Source organism: Callithrix jacchus, chromosome 10 (genome assembly GCF_049354715.1).
Source record: "Callithrix jacchus isolate 240 chromosome 10, calJac240_pri, whole genome shotgun sequence".
NCBI lineage: Eukaryota > Metazoa > Chordata > Mammalia > Primates > Cebidae > Callithrix > Callithrix jacchus.
Window position 1 is genome coordinate 123,365,161 of NC_133511.1, and position 13,339 is coordinate 123,378,499.

General features: G+C 60.0%; 2 protein-coding genes across 2 annotated transcripts; one reads left to right on the forward strand and one right to left on the reverse strand.

Annotated features, from left to right (window-relative positions):
- Positions 1-24: 24 nt before the first annotated feature.
- On the reverse strand, positions 25-4,515 carry YIF1A (Yip1 interacting factor homolog A, membrane trafficking protein). Its single transcript, XM_002755556.6, has 8 exons — positions 4,344-4,515; positions 3,453-3,664; positions 3,185-3,289; positions 2,980-3,058; positions 1,142-1,199; positions 825-980; positions 315-408; positions 25-227 (listed from the first exon to the last, which is right to left on the reverse strand). Exons 1-8 carry the CDS (start codon positions 4,372-4,374, stop codon positions 81-83), a joined length of 882 nt encoding a protein of 293 aa, XP_002755602.2. The 5' UTR covers positions 4,375-4,515; the 3' UTR covers positions 25-80.
- A 3,008-nt stretch (positions 4,516-7,523) lies between these two features.
- TMEM151A (transmembrane protein 151A) lies at positions 7,524-12,419 on the forward strand. The gene is made up of 2 exons (XM_002755558.6): positions 7,524-7,718; positions 9,954-12,419. Exons 1-2 carry the CDS (start codon positions 7,644-7,646, stop codon positions 11,283-11,285), a joined length of 1,407 nt encoding a protein of 468 aa, XP_002755604.1. The 5' UTR covers positions 7,524-7,643; the 3' UTR covers positions 11,286-12,419.
- Positions 12,420-13,339: the final 920 nt, after the last annotated feature.

Below are 13,339 nucleotides of genomic sequence, written 5' to 3' on the forward strand. Positions count from 1 at the left end.
CCCAGGAACAAGGGTCAGACAAAGTCAAGGAAATCAAATCTTCAATGAATGAAAAACTCAGTGCCATGTGGAGCCAGGGGTCACCGGACCAGGTGGAAGGTCAGCCAGTATATGATGAGGGGCTGGAAGGCTGCAGCTCCCAGAGTCAGGTAGAGCTGGAGATGCTGCCGGGGGACAGGGCCCCCCACACTGTCGGGGCCCAGGGCTGCTGTCCGAAAAGAGCGCACCTGGAGGAAAGGAGAGCTGAAGCCTAGGCAGGAGGAGGAGGTTTGCCCCCAAGTGAAGGCAGGGGATGGGGGATGCACCAGACTCACAATGAAGTACATGAGCGCCGACGAGGTCCAGGCCAGCGCCACGTAGTAGCCATCGCTGCCAAACAGCAGCCCTGTGAGCACACTGAGGATCATTCTGGGGTGGAAGGAGGAGAGTGCTGCTGACCCCCAGGGGTCCAGGCCTGGGATTGGCCCTACCCCCAACAACCAGAGCCCAGCTAGACCCCACCTCCCACCAGCACCTTTTACTCTCAATCTGTCCCCACAGGAACCCAGACCCAAAAGAGATGTGGAAGGCCCAGGACTCAGCCCCAGGACCTGGATCTGAGACCCCTTCCTTTCCCCATGACTCTTGCAGGGTGACTCTCAACACCTCCCCAACCTCTGCATGGCACTCGGGTCTTCAGGAGACTGCTGGAGACAGCTGGTCCCCGTTAACAGAGCAGTGCTAGAGGTTACCAGGGACCGAAACATGACCAGGGTCATGGTTCAAGGCTACAGCTATACAGGCCCAGACCCAAGGCCACCTCCCCTTGGCCCACAGGTGCTCACCCCACATATTTGTAGCCACTGTAGGCCAGCAGGTGAAAGGTGCTCAGGTCACTGCGCACGGTGGCCAGGTAGAGGCCCAGGAGCAGGGCCAGCACCTCCAACACCACCCACACCAGTGCTGTGCTTGCACACAGGCCCAGCACCTCCGGGGAGAACCTGTGCCGAAGGAGGGGCATCTCAGAGCCAGGCATCCTGAGGCAGGGGTGAGGGTGAGAGGCTGGGGCAACAAAGGGTGGGCGGGAACCACCACATATGCCCTAGGGAGGTGGGGAGAAGCTCACAGGGAGGGGAGGGTGAGGGAGGGGGTTGACACTGACCTTTTCTGAATGCCCAGTGCCATCCCAGCCAGGAGCACGTAGGTGATGAAGGCCATCGCTGCCAAGTGCCACAGGGATGCCATCAGCCTGGCTTCCTCAACCAGAGCTGCCCTACTAGGCATTCGGGGCTGCTGGCACACCCATCTTTGCCCCATACTTCCTTCCCTGCACAGCCCAGCACGGCCTGACCTCCACACTCTGCTCCCAAATGCCCTGCCTGGGATGCCTGTTTCCCAGCCGCCTCTCCCGCCGTGTAAATCCACCTGACTCTTCCAGGACCACAAGCCACCTCCTTTCCTGCCCCTGTGTTGGAAAGCTCATCGGTTTCTGCTGCATCTCAGAAACCGGATCACAGGCCAAGGCCATTGTTCCGCCCAGACAGGGACCAAACTGATTTCTGACAAGAACAGAATGCAGGTTCAGTGGACACCCATGCTGTCCCTAGAGTCCGGGGCCATGGAAGTGATCTCACCTTAGTCAGCAATTCTAAGTCTGGCCCTCGGCACTGGCTGGGGCTGGGGCTCTGGCTGCCCAGCAATGCAGGGAACCCCAGGTTTAACTTGGAGCAGTACGCACAAAAGCTCAGAGCCAGTGAGAGCCGGGCTTCAGCAGCAGTTCCAGCTCAGTTCTGTCCTCTGCCCCACTTAAAGCAGCACTAGAACTGGCTGGGCACAGTGGCTCACACCTATAACCCCAGCACTTTGGGAGGCCAACGCAGGCAGATTACTTGAGCCCAGGAGCTGAAGACCAGCTGGGCAACATGGCAAAACCCTGTCTCTACTAAAAATACGAAAATTAGCTGGGCGTGGTGGCGTGCACCCACAGCCTGTAGTCCCAGCTACTCAGGAGGCTGAGGCGGGAAGTGCTGTCTGAGCCTGAGGCAGAGGTTGCAGTGAGTGAGCCAAAATCACACCACTGTACTCAAGTCTGGTGACAGAGTGAGATCCTGTCTCAAAAGGAGGGGGAAAAAAAAAGCACTGATGTGACCCCCAGAGGGGAGTGTCTAGAGTCAGAAAATCAGCTCTGCCACCTGTCAACTCTAAGGCCTCAACGATACTGAGTTCCTCTGAGGCTTGGCTTCAACATGTAAAACAGGGATGCCTTAAATGGTGGCTGCGACAGGTAAACAGGATGAAGGAGGGAAGAACCCTGCCCAGCACACCGAGGCTGGCTGCCTGCCCTCAGTCCCACTGGCTGCCCTCACTGGAAGCTCCTCTGGGCTGGCCCCCGCACACTCATTCCCCGTGAGCGTCTACAATGGTCCTAACCCTGTGCAGCCAACAGGACAGAAAAGAGTCAGCTGCAAATGTGGGCAGCCTGAAAAATGCCATGTAGACAGGCAGCTGTGGGAACCCAGAAGGGAGCCACCACGAAGGGATGACAGCACGCCTTGGAGGACAAGTAATAATAATGTCCTTCATTTCCTATGTCCTTCCTGTGTGCCAGGTGAGGTGTAGAGCCAGTATCACCTCACTGAATCTCTCCCACAACCCTTTGGGGTAGGGACTATATTAGTCCTGTTTTACTAATAACCAGCCCGAAGTCCGACAGCTGGAAGCTGCAAAGCCAGGCTTAAACCCAGAGCTCCAGGCTGTGGAGGGACATAGTCCAAATCAAGAGACAGGAAGATCTCAAAAGGGTGTCCTGGAGACACTGAAGGCACATCCGGGAACCTCGGTACAGGTCACCCTGCACTACCTCCCTGGTGTCTTGCAGCTGCCACACATACAGCACCAAGAGCAGGTGCTGACTCGGTAGCACCATTCATCCCATTCTTCCCATTCATCCCTCAAGGCACAAGTCCCCGCCACGTTCCCCGGCCCAGGTCAGAGACTCACTGGGGATATAGAGGTCAGGGGCGTTGAGGTCTTGCCGGGGGGGAAGAGGCACATCACGACTGTACTGCACTTCCCAGTTCTGGCAGTGGCAGCAGCAGCCACATCAGGAGGGGAAGAAGAGAAAAGAGAGAAGGGGGTTGAGGTCTGGAGGGCACACCGGGGCAGGATGAGGAAGGCCCACCAGTTCCTTTGGTAGGAAGCTCACCTGGTGTGTGTAGGGGAAGACCAGCAGCCCTAGCTTCTTGGCCACATAGGCTGAGTCCACAGCAAAAAAATACTTCAGTTTGTTCACAGACACAAAACGGTGCAGCTGGGAGGGGAGAGAGGAGGCTGTGGGCAAGCTGCATTCCAGGCCACAGGGTGCCCCTCTGCGTGCTCCTTCCCTGAGAGCACTGTGAGGAATCGGGTGGAATCCGGAGATGCCCAGCCCTAGCCAAAAATTCTGCCACCCGTGCCCTGGGGGCAGGCCACACCTCCTTGTGCACCATGTCCTTCCCATGGGATGCAATGGAGCTGCCATAGGCCATAGCCACATTGGCCATTGGGTCCCCAAGCAAGTGGTTGACACTGAAGGCCACGTCTGCTCCTGGGGCTGGGTATCCCCCGGGCTGGCTGGAATAACCACCGCTTGTGTCCTCGAAGAGGGGAGGGGGATCCGGAGCTACCCGGGCCCTGTGCTTGGAGCCTGTGGGTTTGGAGAGATCAGAGTAGGTGACAGAAATACCAAGCATGAGCCCAAACCACGGCCCCCTCCCTGGCTGGACGGCCCTGCACGGGTCTTGCAGGCACAATCAGTGAGGGGACCCCAAGCTGGGTGAGGGGGAGCTAACTGAGAAAGAATTTTGATGAGGGATCCTTCGCGAGAAATACGTTGCTAAATGTAGGTAAAGGAAGAGCTGAGGCAGTGGTTGTCCATTGGGGTTTCTAGAGGCCTCTCAAGGAAAGTGACCTCTGAACTGAGACACAGTGAGTAGAAGTTTGCCAGGTGAAAATAACTGGGAAGGCATCCTAGCGTGAACAAAGCGGGGAGAGGCGACAGCTGGCTACCCAGAATCCCTGGACAGTGCTCAGGGATCCCGCCAGGCTTACAACAGTCAAAGCAGTTTCTGGAGGCGGAGACGGACTCCGTTTGCCCCCGATTCCGGCATGGGACTCCCAGCTGTGCTACCACAGCCCGGTCTCAGGTCTGGGCCGAGAGGGCGAAGTCCGGGACGCGTGGCAGCGTCGCGAGGGGCAGGAACCCGAGTGACACCCCCGCCCTGGGCAGAGGTCCCACTTGCTATATCCCTCGGGGTGAGCGGGCCGCGCCGCCGACTCTCCCCGCACCGGCCGCGCGGCGCCCCGCCCGCCCGCGCCCCACGCACCGTGGGCTCCGTAGCCCGAGTGATAAGCCATGGCAGCGACGCTCGCTCTCCCCAAGGGCCCGCTGCGCCGCCTCGTGGGTGCGAATACTAATAAAGCAGCTGCTACGCGCCCGGGGTACCGACCGAGGCCACCGGGCCGCGCTACACGTCCCCCGCCCCGCCGGTCGCGACCGCGTGGCGTCATCGCCCCGCGCCTGTCATTGGCTCAACGGTGGCGCCGGCTCGCCTCTCCCCTCTCCCAATTGGCTACTGACGGGCTCTGGACTGAGCGGATTCGGCAGAAGGTAACATCCGGGTTGGGGGGCAGGCGGAGAGACTTCTGGTACCTGGGATTGGATAACGCGCTTGCCAGTTCAGGGTGGGAACACCCAATAGAAGGGTTAAGGGAGAAGGTGGGCGAGAATTATTTCCGCGCCTGCGCGGTGAGGCACTTGACGCACACTGCCACGACTACACCAGGGAGAAGAGAGGAGACTTGCGGCCGGAGTCAGGAACGAAGCTTCCCTAGTGGGACGTACTCCAGGAGGGAATAGGGCCGTCCAGTTTCGACCAAGCCCTGCCCTTCGAGGCCCCTGTCCCTCCCTCTCTGGGCATGTTTTCCTCCTCTGTCCCCCACACTTCACCCAGTCCTGGAACGGAGCCCCTGCAGCTCCGGAGGTGGTGATGGGAGGCTGGACCTATCAGGGACAGAGCGGCCCAGCAAGCCCCAGGATGCTGACTCCTCCTCCCATCTACCACTCCTCTTCTCCGCGTGGGTGCTGTCCGTCCTCCGGTGCTGAAAATGCCCTCCCGCCTCTGCCGCCATCCTGTAGACTTTCGGGGGCCTGCTGATGGGAGGATTTGGGGTCTCGAACCACACACTCCTAGCAAGCGCCTGGCCACACGCACACATACACGCATTCTTCCCAGAGGATCCGAAGTCCCAGAGATTGGGTGGTAGAGGTGGGGCAGGACCCTGCCCAGGACATGCCCATAGACTCTCCTAAAGTCCAGCAGATTTGGGGGCAGAGGTGTCCTGATCCGCCTCCCGAAGCTGCAGCCGAAACTCCTGAGTCATCACCGGGCCTGTGGTCTTCTCGAAGTGAGGCCCCCAAGCCTCACTTGTAGTCCCAGGAGTTCCTTTCTCTCCACCCAGGTTCTGTCCACTCCCACCAACCCTGGAGACAGTCTTCGGAGGTATCCCTCTCACAGACCTTCAGCCACCGCTTTCTAGAAAGCACGATCAGGTCCTCTGCGACCTCTCTAATTAGCTACCAGGTGTCTAGTTACACCAGATGACCTTACTGCTCCCAAGTAGCTGGGACTACAGGCATGCGTCACCATGCCCAGCTAATTTTTGTATTTTAGTAGAGACGGAGTTTCACCATGTTGGCCAGGATGGTCTCCATCTCTTGACCGCGTGATCTGCCCACCTCGGCCTCCCAAAGTGATGGCATTACAGGCGTCAGCCACCGCGCCAGCCTTTTTTTTTTTTTTTTTTTTTTTTTTTTTTTGAGGTGGAGTCGCCCTTTCCCCAAGGCTGGAGTGCAATGGTATGACCTCAGTTCACTCAACCTTCACCTCCCAGGTTCAAACGATTCTCCTGCGTCAGCCTCCTGAGTAGCTGGGATTATAGGAGCCTGCCACCACGACCAGCTAATTTTGTATTTTAATAGAGACAGGGTTTCACCATGTTGGCCAGGCTCAAACTCCTGACCTCGTGATCCGCGCTCCTCAACCTCCCAAAGTGCTGAGATTACAGGTGTGAGACACCGCACCCGGTGGGGTGTTTAATTAAATGGTTTTTGAGTTGCTCTTTGCCGGAACACACGCACATACAAAACGAATTAACCCACCAGTATTGCAGCTCATTTTCGACCCAGATGGTCTAGTTTGGGAGCAAAGCCAGACCCAGGCACAGGTATGAAGATCTGAGGCCCTGGAGGGCCAGGAAGTAGTACTAGGGCCACGTGTACCTGGGAGGGGGTCATCCAAGGCACGATGAATGCGTGTGAACTGAATCCAAAACCTTTCTATGTCTTTTTCTTTCTTTCTCTTTTTCTTTCATTCTCTTTCTTTTTTCTCTCTCTTTTCCTTCTCCCTCCCTTCCTTCCTCTTTCTTTTTCTTTCTTTCTTTCTCTCCTCTCTCCTCTCTCTCTCTCTCTCTCTCTCTCTCTCTCTCTCTCTCTCTCTCTCTCTCTCCCTCCTCCTCCACCTGTTCCTCTTCATTCCTCCTCCTCCTTCCAGACAGGGTCTTACTCTGTCACACAGGCTGAAACATAGGGCATGATGGATGCTTGTAAACTGAATCCAAAACCTTTATGTCTTTTCTTTTTCTTTCTTTTTTTCTCTCTTCTTCCTCCTCCTCATCTTCTTCTTTCTTCTTTTGAGGCAGGGTCTGACTCTGTCACACAGACTGGATCACAGTGGTGTAAACACAGCTCACTGCAGCCTCTAACTCCCAGACTCAACTGATCTTCCTGTCTTAACTCCCAAGTAGCTGGGAATACAGGTGCACAGCCCAGCTCATTTTAAATTTTTTTGTAGAGGCAGGGTTTTACTATGTTTCCAAGGCTGCTGGAACTCCTGGGCTCCAGCGATCCTCCCACCTTGGTCTCCCAAAGTGCTGGGATTACAGGCGTGAGCCACTCAGTCCGACCTTTATCCCCATTTCTCAGATGGGAAAACTGAGGTTGGGAGTGGAGCCTTCTGGCCCAAGGTCATGAAACCTAGGGTCCCTTGTATCTTGGCCCTATTCTGCCTGCCCTAAGCTGAGCCCAGCACCCCTTCCCAGCCAGTGAGACTCATCACGTCTTTCTCAGTTGTTACTGCCCCCTTCCCCAACAAGTGAGGCTTCGGGGATGGCGTCTGGGTGGGCTTAGCTCTGGGCCTACTCCTTAGAGATGGGACCCCGCGGGCGCCCACCCACCTTGGAGATTCTCCTTCTTCGTTTTACAGTCCGGGAAGCACAGGCGACAGAGGGTTAGACAGCTCAAGGTCGCGAGCGCGAGCCCGGCTGGAGGAGAACCCAGGGGTCCAGCCGCCTAGCGGGGCTTCTCGGGGGCAGGCGGAGCGTCCGCGGTGCCAGGCGCTGCCGGCGGCGCCGCCGGTGCCGCGGGGGCGGGGTCAACGGAGGGCGGGGCGCCGGGCACCCAGGCCGCCAACGCCGCTGCCGCCGCTGCGCTCGGGCTCGAGCTCCGCGCACTCCCTCCGCGGCCGCCGAGCCGAGCGGACGCCCCCGGGGGCCGCGCCGCAGCCCTCCGCGCTCCCCTTTATCATGCCCGGTGCCCGGGCTGGGGCCGCCCAAGCAGCCGGGACACCATGCCCGAGGACGGCGCTGGCGACGGCGGGGAGGTGCCCGCGCTCATCCCGGACGGCGAGCCCCTGCGGGAAGAGGTACCTGGCGCTGGTGGGGGTCCGGAGCCGGGCCTGGGGCGGCGTGAGGGGGACCAGTGCAGAAGGCGATTCCAGGAGAGGGGCTGAGGAGGGAAGTCCCAGAGCCCCTATGGCCAATGACGTCATTGGGATAACCTGCGTCCTGCCAGGGGTCCCTGGGCCCAGGGTCCCGCGTTGGGGGTAGGGGTGGGGCGGCTGGGCAGCTATGTGGGGGGCGACTTCCGCCCCTGGCACCCCCTCATCCAGTCTCGCCCGTCCTGTGACGTCAGCGCCTGGCCCCCACACGTCCCCGTGCCGCAGCGCGGCGGGGGATGCTGCCCCCACCTCCAGGGCCGCGGGGTCAGGTCCCCAGCCCGGCCCAGCGGCTCACGAGGTGTTCGGGCAGTGCCTGCAATGCAGCAGCAGTCTCAGGGCCTGGAGGGGAGGAGGGGAAGAAGACGGGTGGTGCCTGGGTACCCCTTCTCCTTGTCCTGGAGGTGAGGACCGAGGGCCCATTCTGCTGGCTGCGACCCCGCTGGCCCCTCCTCAGCCCTAACCAGGAAGGTCTGCAGGACCTGGGGCCCTGAGTTATGTGTGGGGTGATAGGGTGGTGAGTGGGGCTGTATGTGCGTTTGGGTGAATGTAGCCTGCTTGTTTGTGTGTGCTGTGTGGGTGTATGTGCCCTCCACCTTGGGTGGAACCTGTGTGCCCTGTAGTCAGGTGAGGGGTGAGTGGGTGCTTGGTTTGGGTTGTCACCCAGTGGTCTAGGTGTGTGCATGTGAGCAAGTCCTTTTGTGGGTGGGTCTCTCCCTGTGGAGTCTGAGGAGCGTGGGTGTCAGGTTGCTGTGGGGGGCAAGGAGATGTGCAGTGTGGTCAGGTGAAGGTCTGGTATGTCTCTGGGCTTCACTGCATGTGTAACATGTATGTGTGTGTGTGTGTCCTGTGGTGGATGGGTCTGTGGCATGCGTGTGTATGTGTGTGTAAAATTCCACAGTCGTGAGAGTCTGTGCCCTGGGGACAGGCCAGGGTCTGGAGTTTCCTGTGTGACCGGCAGTGTGGCCCTCCATGGTTGGTGGGTCTGTGATGAGCATGTGTTGGAGGGGCGTGGACAAGTGTGTGTGCACCCGACAGGCCTTGCAGTTCAGGTGGCACTGTGCTCCGTGCTGGATGATGGGGACAGGCAATGTCTGGGCTGGGCTGGGGGGTTGTTCCTCTCCTCCTGGGCCTCTGGAGCAGGAGAGGTGGTCCCTTAACCCCTCTTTTCTTGTTTCACTTTCTTCCTCCCCTTTGTACCCTTTTCCTCTCCCCACTTTATCCCTACCAGCTTCTCTCCATAGGCACCTGGGGGGTGAGGTGGCCAGGCTGGCATCCCTGCCAGGGAGGGTGTGGCAAGCCCTCTGGGCCAGGGAGTGGCCCCTGATGTCCAGCAGCTGTGTCTCACCCCCTCGTTCAGCACAGATGGGGAGTGGAGGACGGCCCTCCATCTGCTCCCCACCCCAAGACTCGCACCTCCCCCGTTCTCAACACTCCCTCTTTCTTGCTGACTTAAAAGCCTGTGCTGAATCTCCTGAGTCCCTGTAGAACAAGGGACCAGAGGGAGTCTCAGGGTAATGGTGATCGTATTTATTCCCACGACCAGACCCAGTGCTAAGATCTTCACACATATGATCTCATTGAATCCTCACAACAGACTCAGTTTACAGATGAGGAAAATGAGGTCCAGAGAGGATGAGGGAGCTGCCCAAGTCATACAGTAAGTGGTGGAGCCAGCACTGGCTTCTGGGCAGTGAAACTCCAAAGCCCATACTGTTTACCCCTCAGACCCCCTCCACCCTGGCTTCCCAGACCAACAGGACCAGGAATCAAGGCCCAGAGAGGGCAGAGATGTAGCTAAATCCACACAGCAAATCAGAGCAGAGCCAGGACCAGAACTCAGTTTACTCAATAGCCAGTGTGAGGATCCATTCCTCCTGGCTGAGGTGGGCCTGGTGTGTCCTATGTGTGGTTGGCTGAGTGCTAGCAGGGCACAGTGGAGGATGGGTTTGGGGCAGGGAGGCCTGGGTTTGAATCTGCAGTGCCACTGTGAGTGAGCTGGAAATGTGAGGCTAGGAGTAAGCTGCTCATCCCTCTGGGCCTCAGTTTCCTCCTCTGTAAAGTGGGGCTCACAGCGTCACCTCCCTCAGCCGGGTTAAGCAGAGTGCAGGCCCCACCGATGGCCCCACCTGACACAGCTTCCCTCTCTCTGCCCACCTGCAGCAGCGCCCCCTGAAACAGTCCCTGGGAAGCTCCTTATGCCGCGAGTCGCACTGGAAGTGCCTGCTCCTCACGCTGCTCATCCACGCCTGCGGGGCCGTGGTGGCCTGGTGTCGCCTGGCCACGGTGCCTCGGCTGGTCCTGGGGCCCGAGGCTACCTTGGCCCAGGGTGCTGGGGGCCCGCCACCCACCTACCCGGCCAGCCCTTGCTCCGATGGCTACCTGTACATCCCGTTGGCCTTCGTCTCCCTCCTCTACCTCCTCTACCTGGCCGAGTGCTGGCACTGTCATGTGCGGTCCTGCCAGGCGCCACGCACCGACGCCCACACGGTGCTGGCGCTGATCCGACGGCTACAGCAGGCGCCGCCATGCGTCTGGTGGAAGGCCACCAGCTACCACTATGTGCGGCGCACTCGCCAGATCACGCGCTACCGCAACGGCGACGCCTACACAACCACTCAGGTGTACCACGAGCGCGCCGACAGCCGCACGGCCCGCGGCGAGTTTGACTACTCGGCGCATGGCGTCCGCGATGTCTCCAAGGAGCTGGTGGGGCTGGCAGAGCACGCGGCCACGCGGCTGCGCTTCACCAAGTGCTTCAGCTTCGGCAGCGCCGAGGCCGAGGCCTCGTACCTCACGCAGCGGGCGCGCTTCTTCAGCGCCAACGAGGGCCTGGACGACTACCTGGAGGCGCGCGAGGGCATGCACCTGAAGGACGTGGACTTCCGCGAGTCGCTCATGGTCTTCGCCGATCCCCGCAGCCCGCCTTGGTACGCGCGCGCCTGGGTCTTCTGGCTCGTGTCTGCGGCCACGCTGTCGTGGCCCCTGCGCGTCGTGGCTGCCTACGGCACGGCCCACGTCCACTACCAGGTGGAGAAGCTCTTCGGCGCCAGCTCGCCCCCACCCGGGGCCATGCCAAGCGGGCCCCCGCTGTCCCGCGTGGCCACGGTGGACTTCACCGAGCTTGAGTGGCACATCTGCTCCAACAGGCAGCTGGTGCCCAGCTACTCGGAGGCCGTGGTCATGGGCGCGGGCTCGGGCGCCTACCTCCGAGGCTGCCAGCGCTGCCGCCGCTCCGTCAGCAGCAACTCGCTGCCCCCGGCCCGGCCCAGCGGGCCCCGCCTGCCCTTCAGCCGCAGCCGCCTCTCGCTGGGTGCCGGGGGCCGGGCCACGCCAGGGGTCTTCCGCAGCCTGAGCGGGGGGCCACTGGGGCGCCGTGGAGAGGACACAGAACCCCTGGAGAGCCCGCCCTGCTACGAGGACGCCCTCTACTTCCCGGTGCTTATTGTCCACGGAGACAGCGGCTGCCAGGGGGATGGGCAGGGTGCGCTCTGAGACCCCAACGGCCCCCAGAGTGGCACCCTCCCAACATCCCACCATGGGCTTAGATGCCCGTGATTGTCGTCCAAAACAGGCGGGAAAACAGACCAGCCACACACAAGGGGCGGGAGTGGGGTGGGGGTGGGGTGGGGTCTTTAAACAGACTAACATGCAGTGACCCGGGGTCAGTTTGGGGGAAACGGATGCCACCTAAGTTGAGCCTAAGAACCGCCCCCAGCATGGCTTCCCCCGACCATGTTGTACCCCCCAAGATGGCCGATGATCTGGCCTGGAGGCCTCTCAGGAACGGCAGGAGAAGCTTCCAGAAAGGCTGGGACAGAAGAGTCCCAGGGCCAGCTGTCCCCTGCAGCAGAGGCTGCCTGTGGACACTTCCCTGCGGGGGGCTGAGGCCACACTGGGAGCCCTCCAGTAATGTAGAAGCACAAATTGGCGGGTTGGAGCCATGCCCAGCCAGGTTGGCTTCCCTGGGGCTGAAGAGCTAGCTGTGGTGGCACCGCAGCCTTGGTCCTGCTACTCATCCAACATTCCGTCCTCCTCTAATAGGCCCCTCTCTGTCTGCCCTTTTGCCCGCTGCTCAGGGCCAGTCCCTTTGGACTTAGCAGTGCGGCCCCTCCACTGGGAGCCTGGTTCTGGGAGCACAGCCTTGCCCCACCCACCCGTACTGTTTCCCCTGGTGCCCCCCACACCCTCCCCCTCACATTCAGCCACCGCTACAACCTGGGGTTTCTTCTCAGGGCCCCACGTGGTTGCCACATCCCCTGGCCTCTGCTCCTGCCTCCCAAAGTCCATGTCTGCCCCCATCAGCCATGCACACCCAGGACGCCCTCTCCCCTCTCGTCACCCTCCCAGCCTTATCTACTCTTCACGTTGCTGATGATCTGTGGAGCCCAGGCCCAGAAGGCATCCGAGGGGCCCAGACTCAGCCTCCGCCTCTTGGACGATGCCCTTGCTCCATCATACAGGCCCTTGCTTCTCCCATCAATGGGTCCTGCCCCAGGGGACACTGTCCCTCCTCCAGGGAGGAGAGAAGAGTTCCTTCCCTTCCAATGAGGGCTTTCACTCCCTCTGAGGGGTGGGGGAAGGGAGGAGGCAGAGAAGATGCAGATTAAATAAAGGTTTGGAATGGAAGGCCTGTGCATTCCTGGGTCGTGGGTCTGAGGCCACTACTGCAAGCATTATGGGCCACCTTAGTTCAGGGCATGATCATGGGTTGTGGGAGGGGACTCAGAGTTGGGCTCCAGGAACAACGAGGGGAGCCAAGAAGAGGAACCTTCCCCTGCCTAGCCTGGGGACTCTGAGACTCAAGTGTGAGTCGCTCTGAGGACCCAGCTTCCCTGACTCTGGTGTCTGGGCCCAGATCACTTCTAAGGCATTGTCAAGGTGGCCCTTCTTCCAGCTCAGTGGCGGCTGTGGGGTGGTGTGGGGGGGGGGCGGATTCCAGTCTGCTGCTGGGCATGCTGAGGACTAAGGGTGTGGTGGCTGGTCCCGAAAGTGGGGAGAAAGAGCTGTGGTCTGTGACTAGAATTCGGTGCGCCCCAGCGGTTACCGACATTATCAGTTTGAGGGGATGGGTGCAAAGCAGGTCGGAGGACACAGAGCTGGAAAGGGCAGCTGAGAGCCAGGGCAGGCTGGCGTGGAATCCAAAGGCAGAGAAAACATCAGGACAAAGGAAGGTCCTGACTCCCTGACAGGCTCTGAAGGATTCCTGGAAGTGGCATCATCACATGAGCAGCAGTGCAGGGTGTGCACTGTGCAAGGGCAGTGGGCGTAGAGGCGAGTGTGGGTGGAATCAGCCTGCGGGCCACTCCTCAAACTCTGGCATGGAGCTCTCCATGCAAAGGTGCCATAACGGCTAGTGGTGACCCTGGAAGGATGCTGAGAATGGATGAATTTCCCCAAGCAAAGACAGGGCAGGCAGTGTCCTGGCTGCCAGCAGACAAAGGCCTGGCTGCCAGGCATGAGGTGAGCTGTGACGAGGAGATAAGCCAGAAGCTGTGGAAGGCTTTGCTGCAGCTTCCATCCCAAACCCTAGAATTTGTCCTTAAACT

Bases quoted from the DNA above. Each gene is read 5' to 3' on its own strand.
- TMEM151A (XM_002755558.6), top strand. From the start codon at position 7,644: ATGCCCGAGGACGGCGCTGGCGACGGCGGGGAGGTGCCCGCGCTCATC. The intron at 7,719-9,953 runs GTACCTGGCGCT...GCCCACCTGCAG, and splicing joins GCGAGCCCCTGCGGGAAGAG to CAGCGCCCCCTGAAACAGTC.
- YIF1A (XM_002755556.6), bottom strand. From the start codon at position 4,374: ATGGCTTATCACTCGGGCTACGGAGCCCACG. The intron at 3,059-3,184 runs GTGAGCTTCCTA...TGCCACTGCCAG, and splicing joins TCTTCCCCTACACACACCAG to AACTGGGAAGTGCAGTACAG. The intron at 409-824 runs GTGAGCACCTGT...CTTCCACCCCAG, and splicing joins AGTGGCTACAAATATGTGGG to AATGATCCTCAGTGTGCTCA.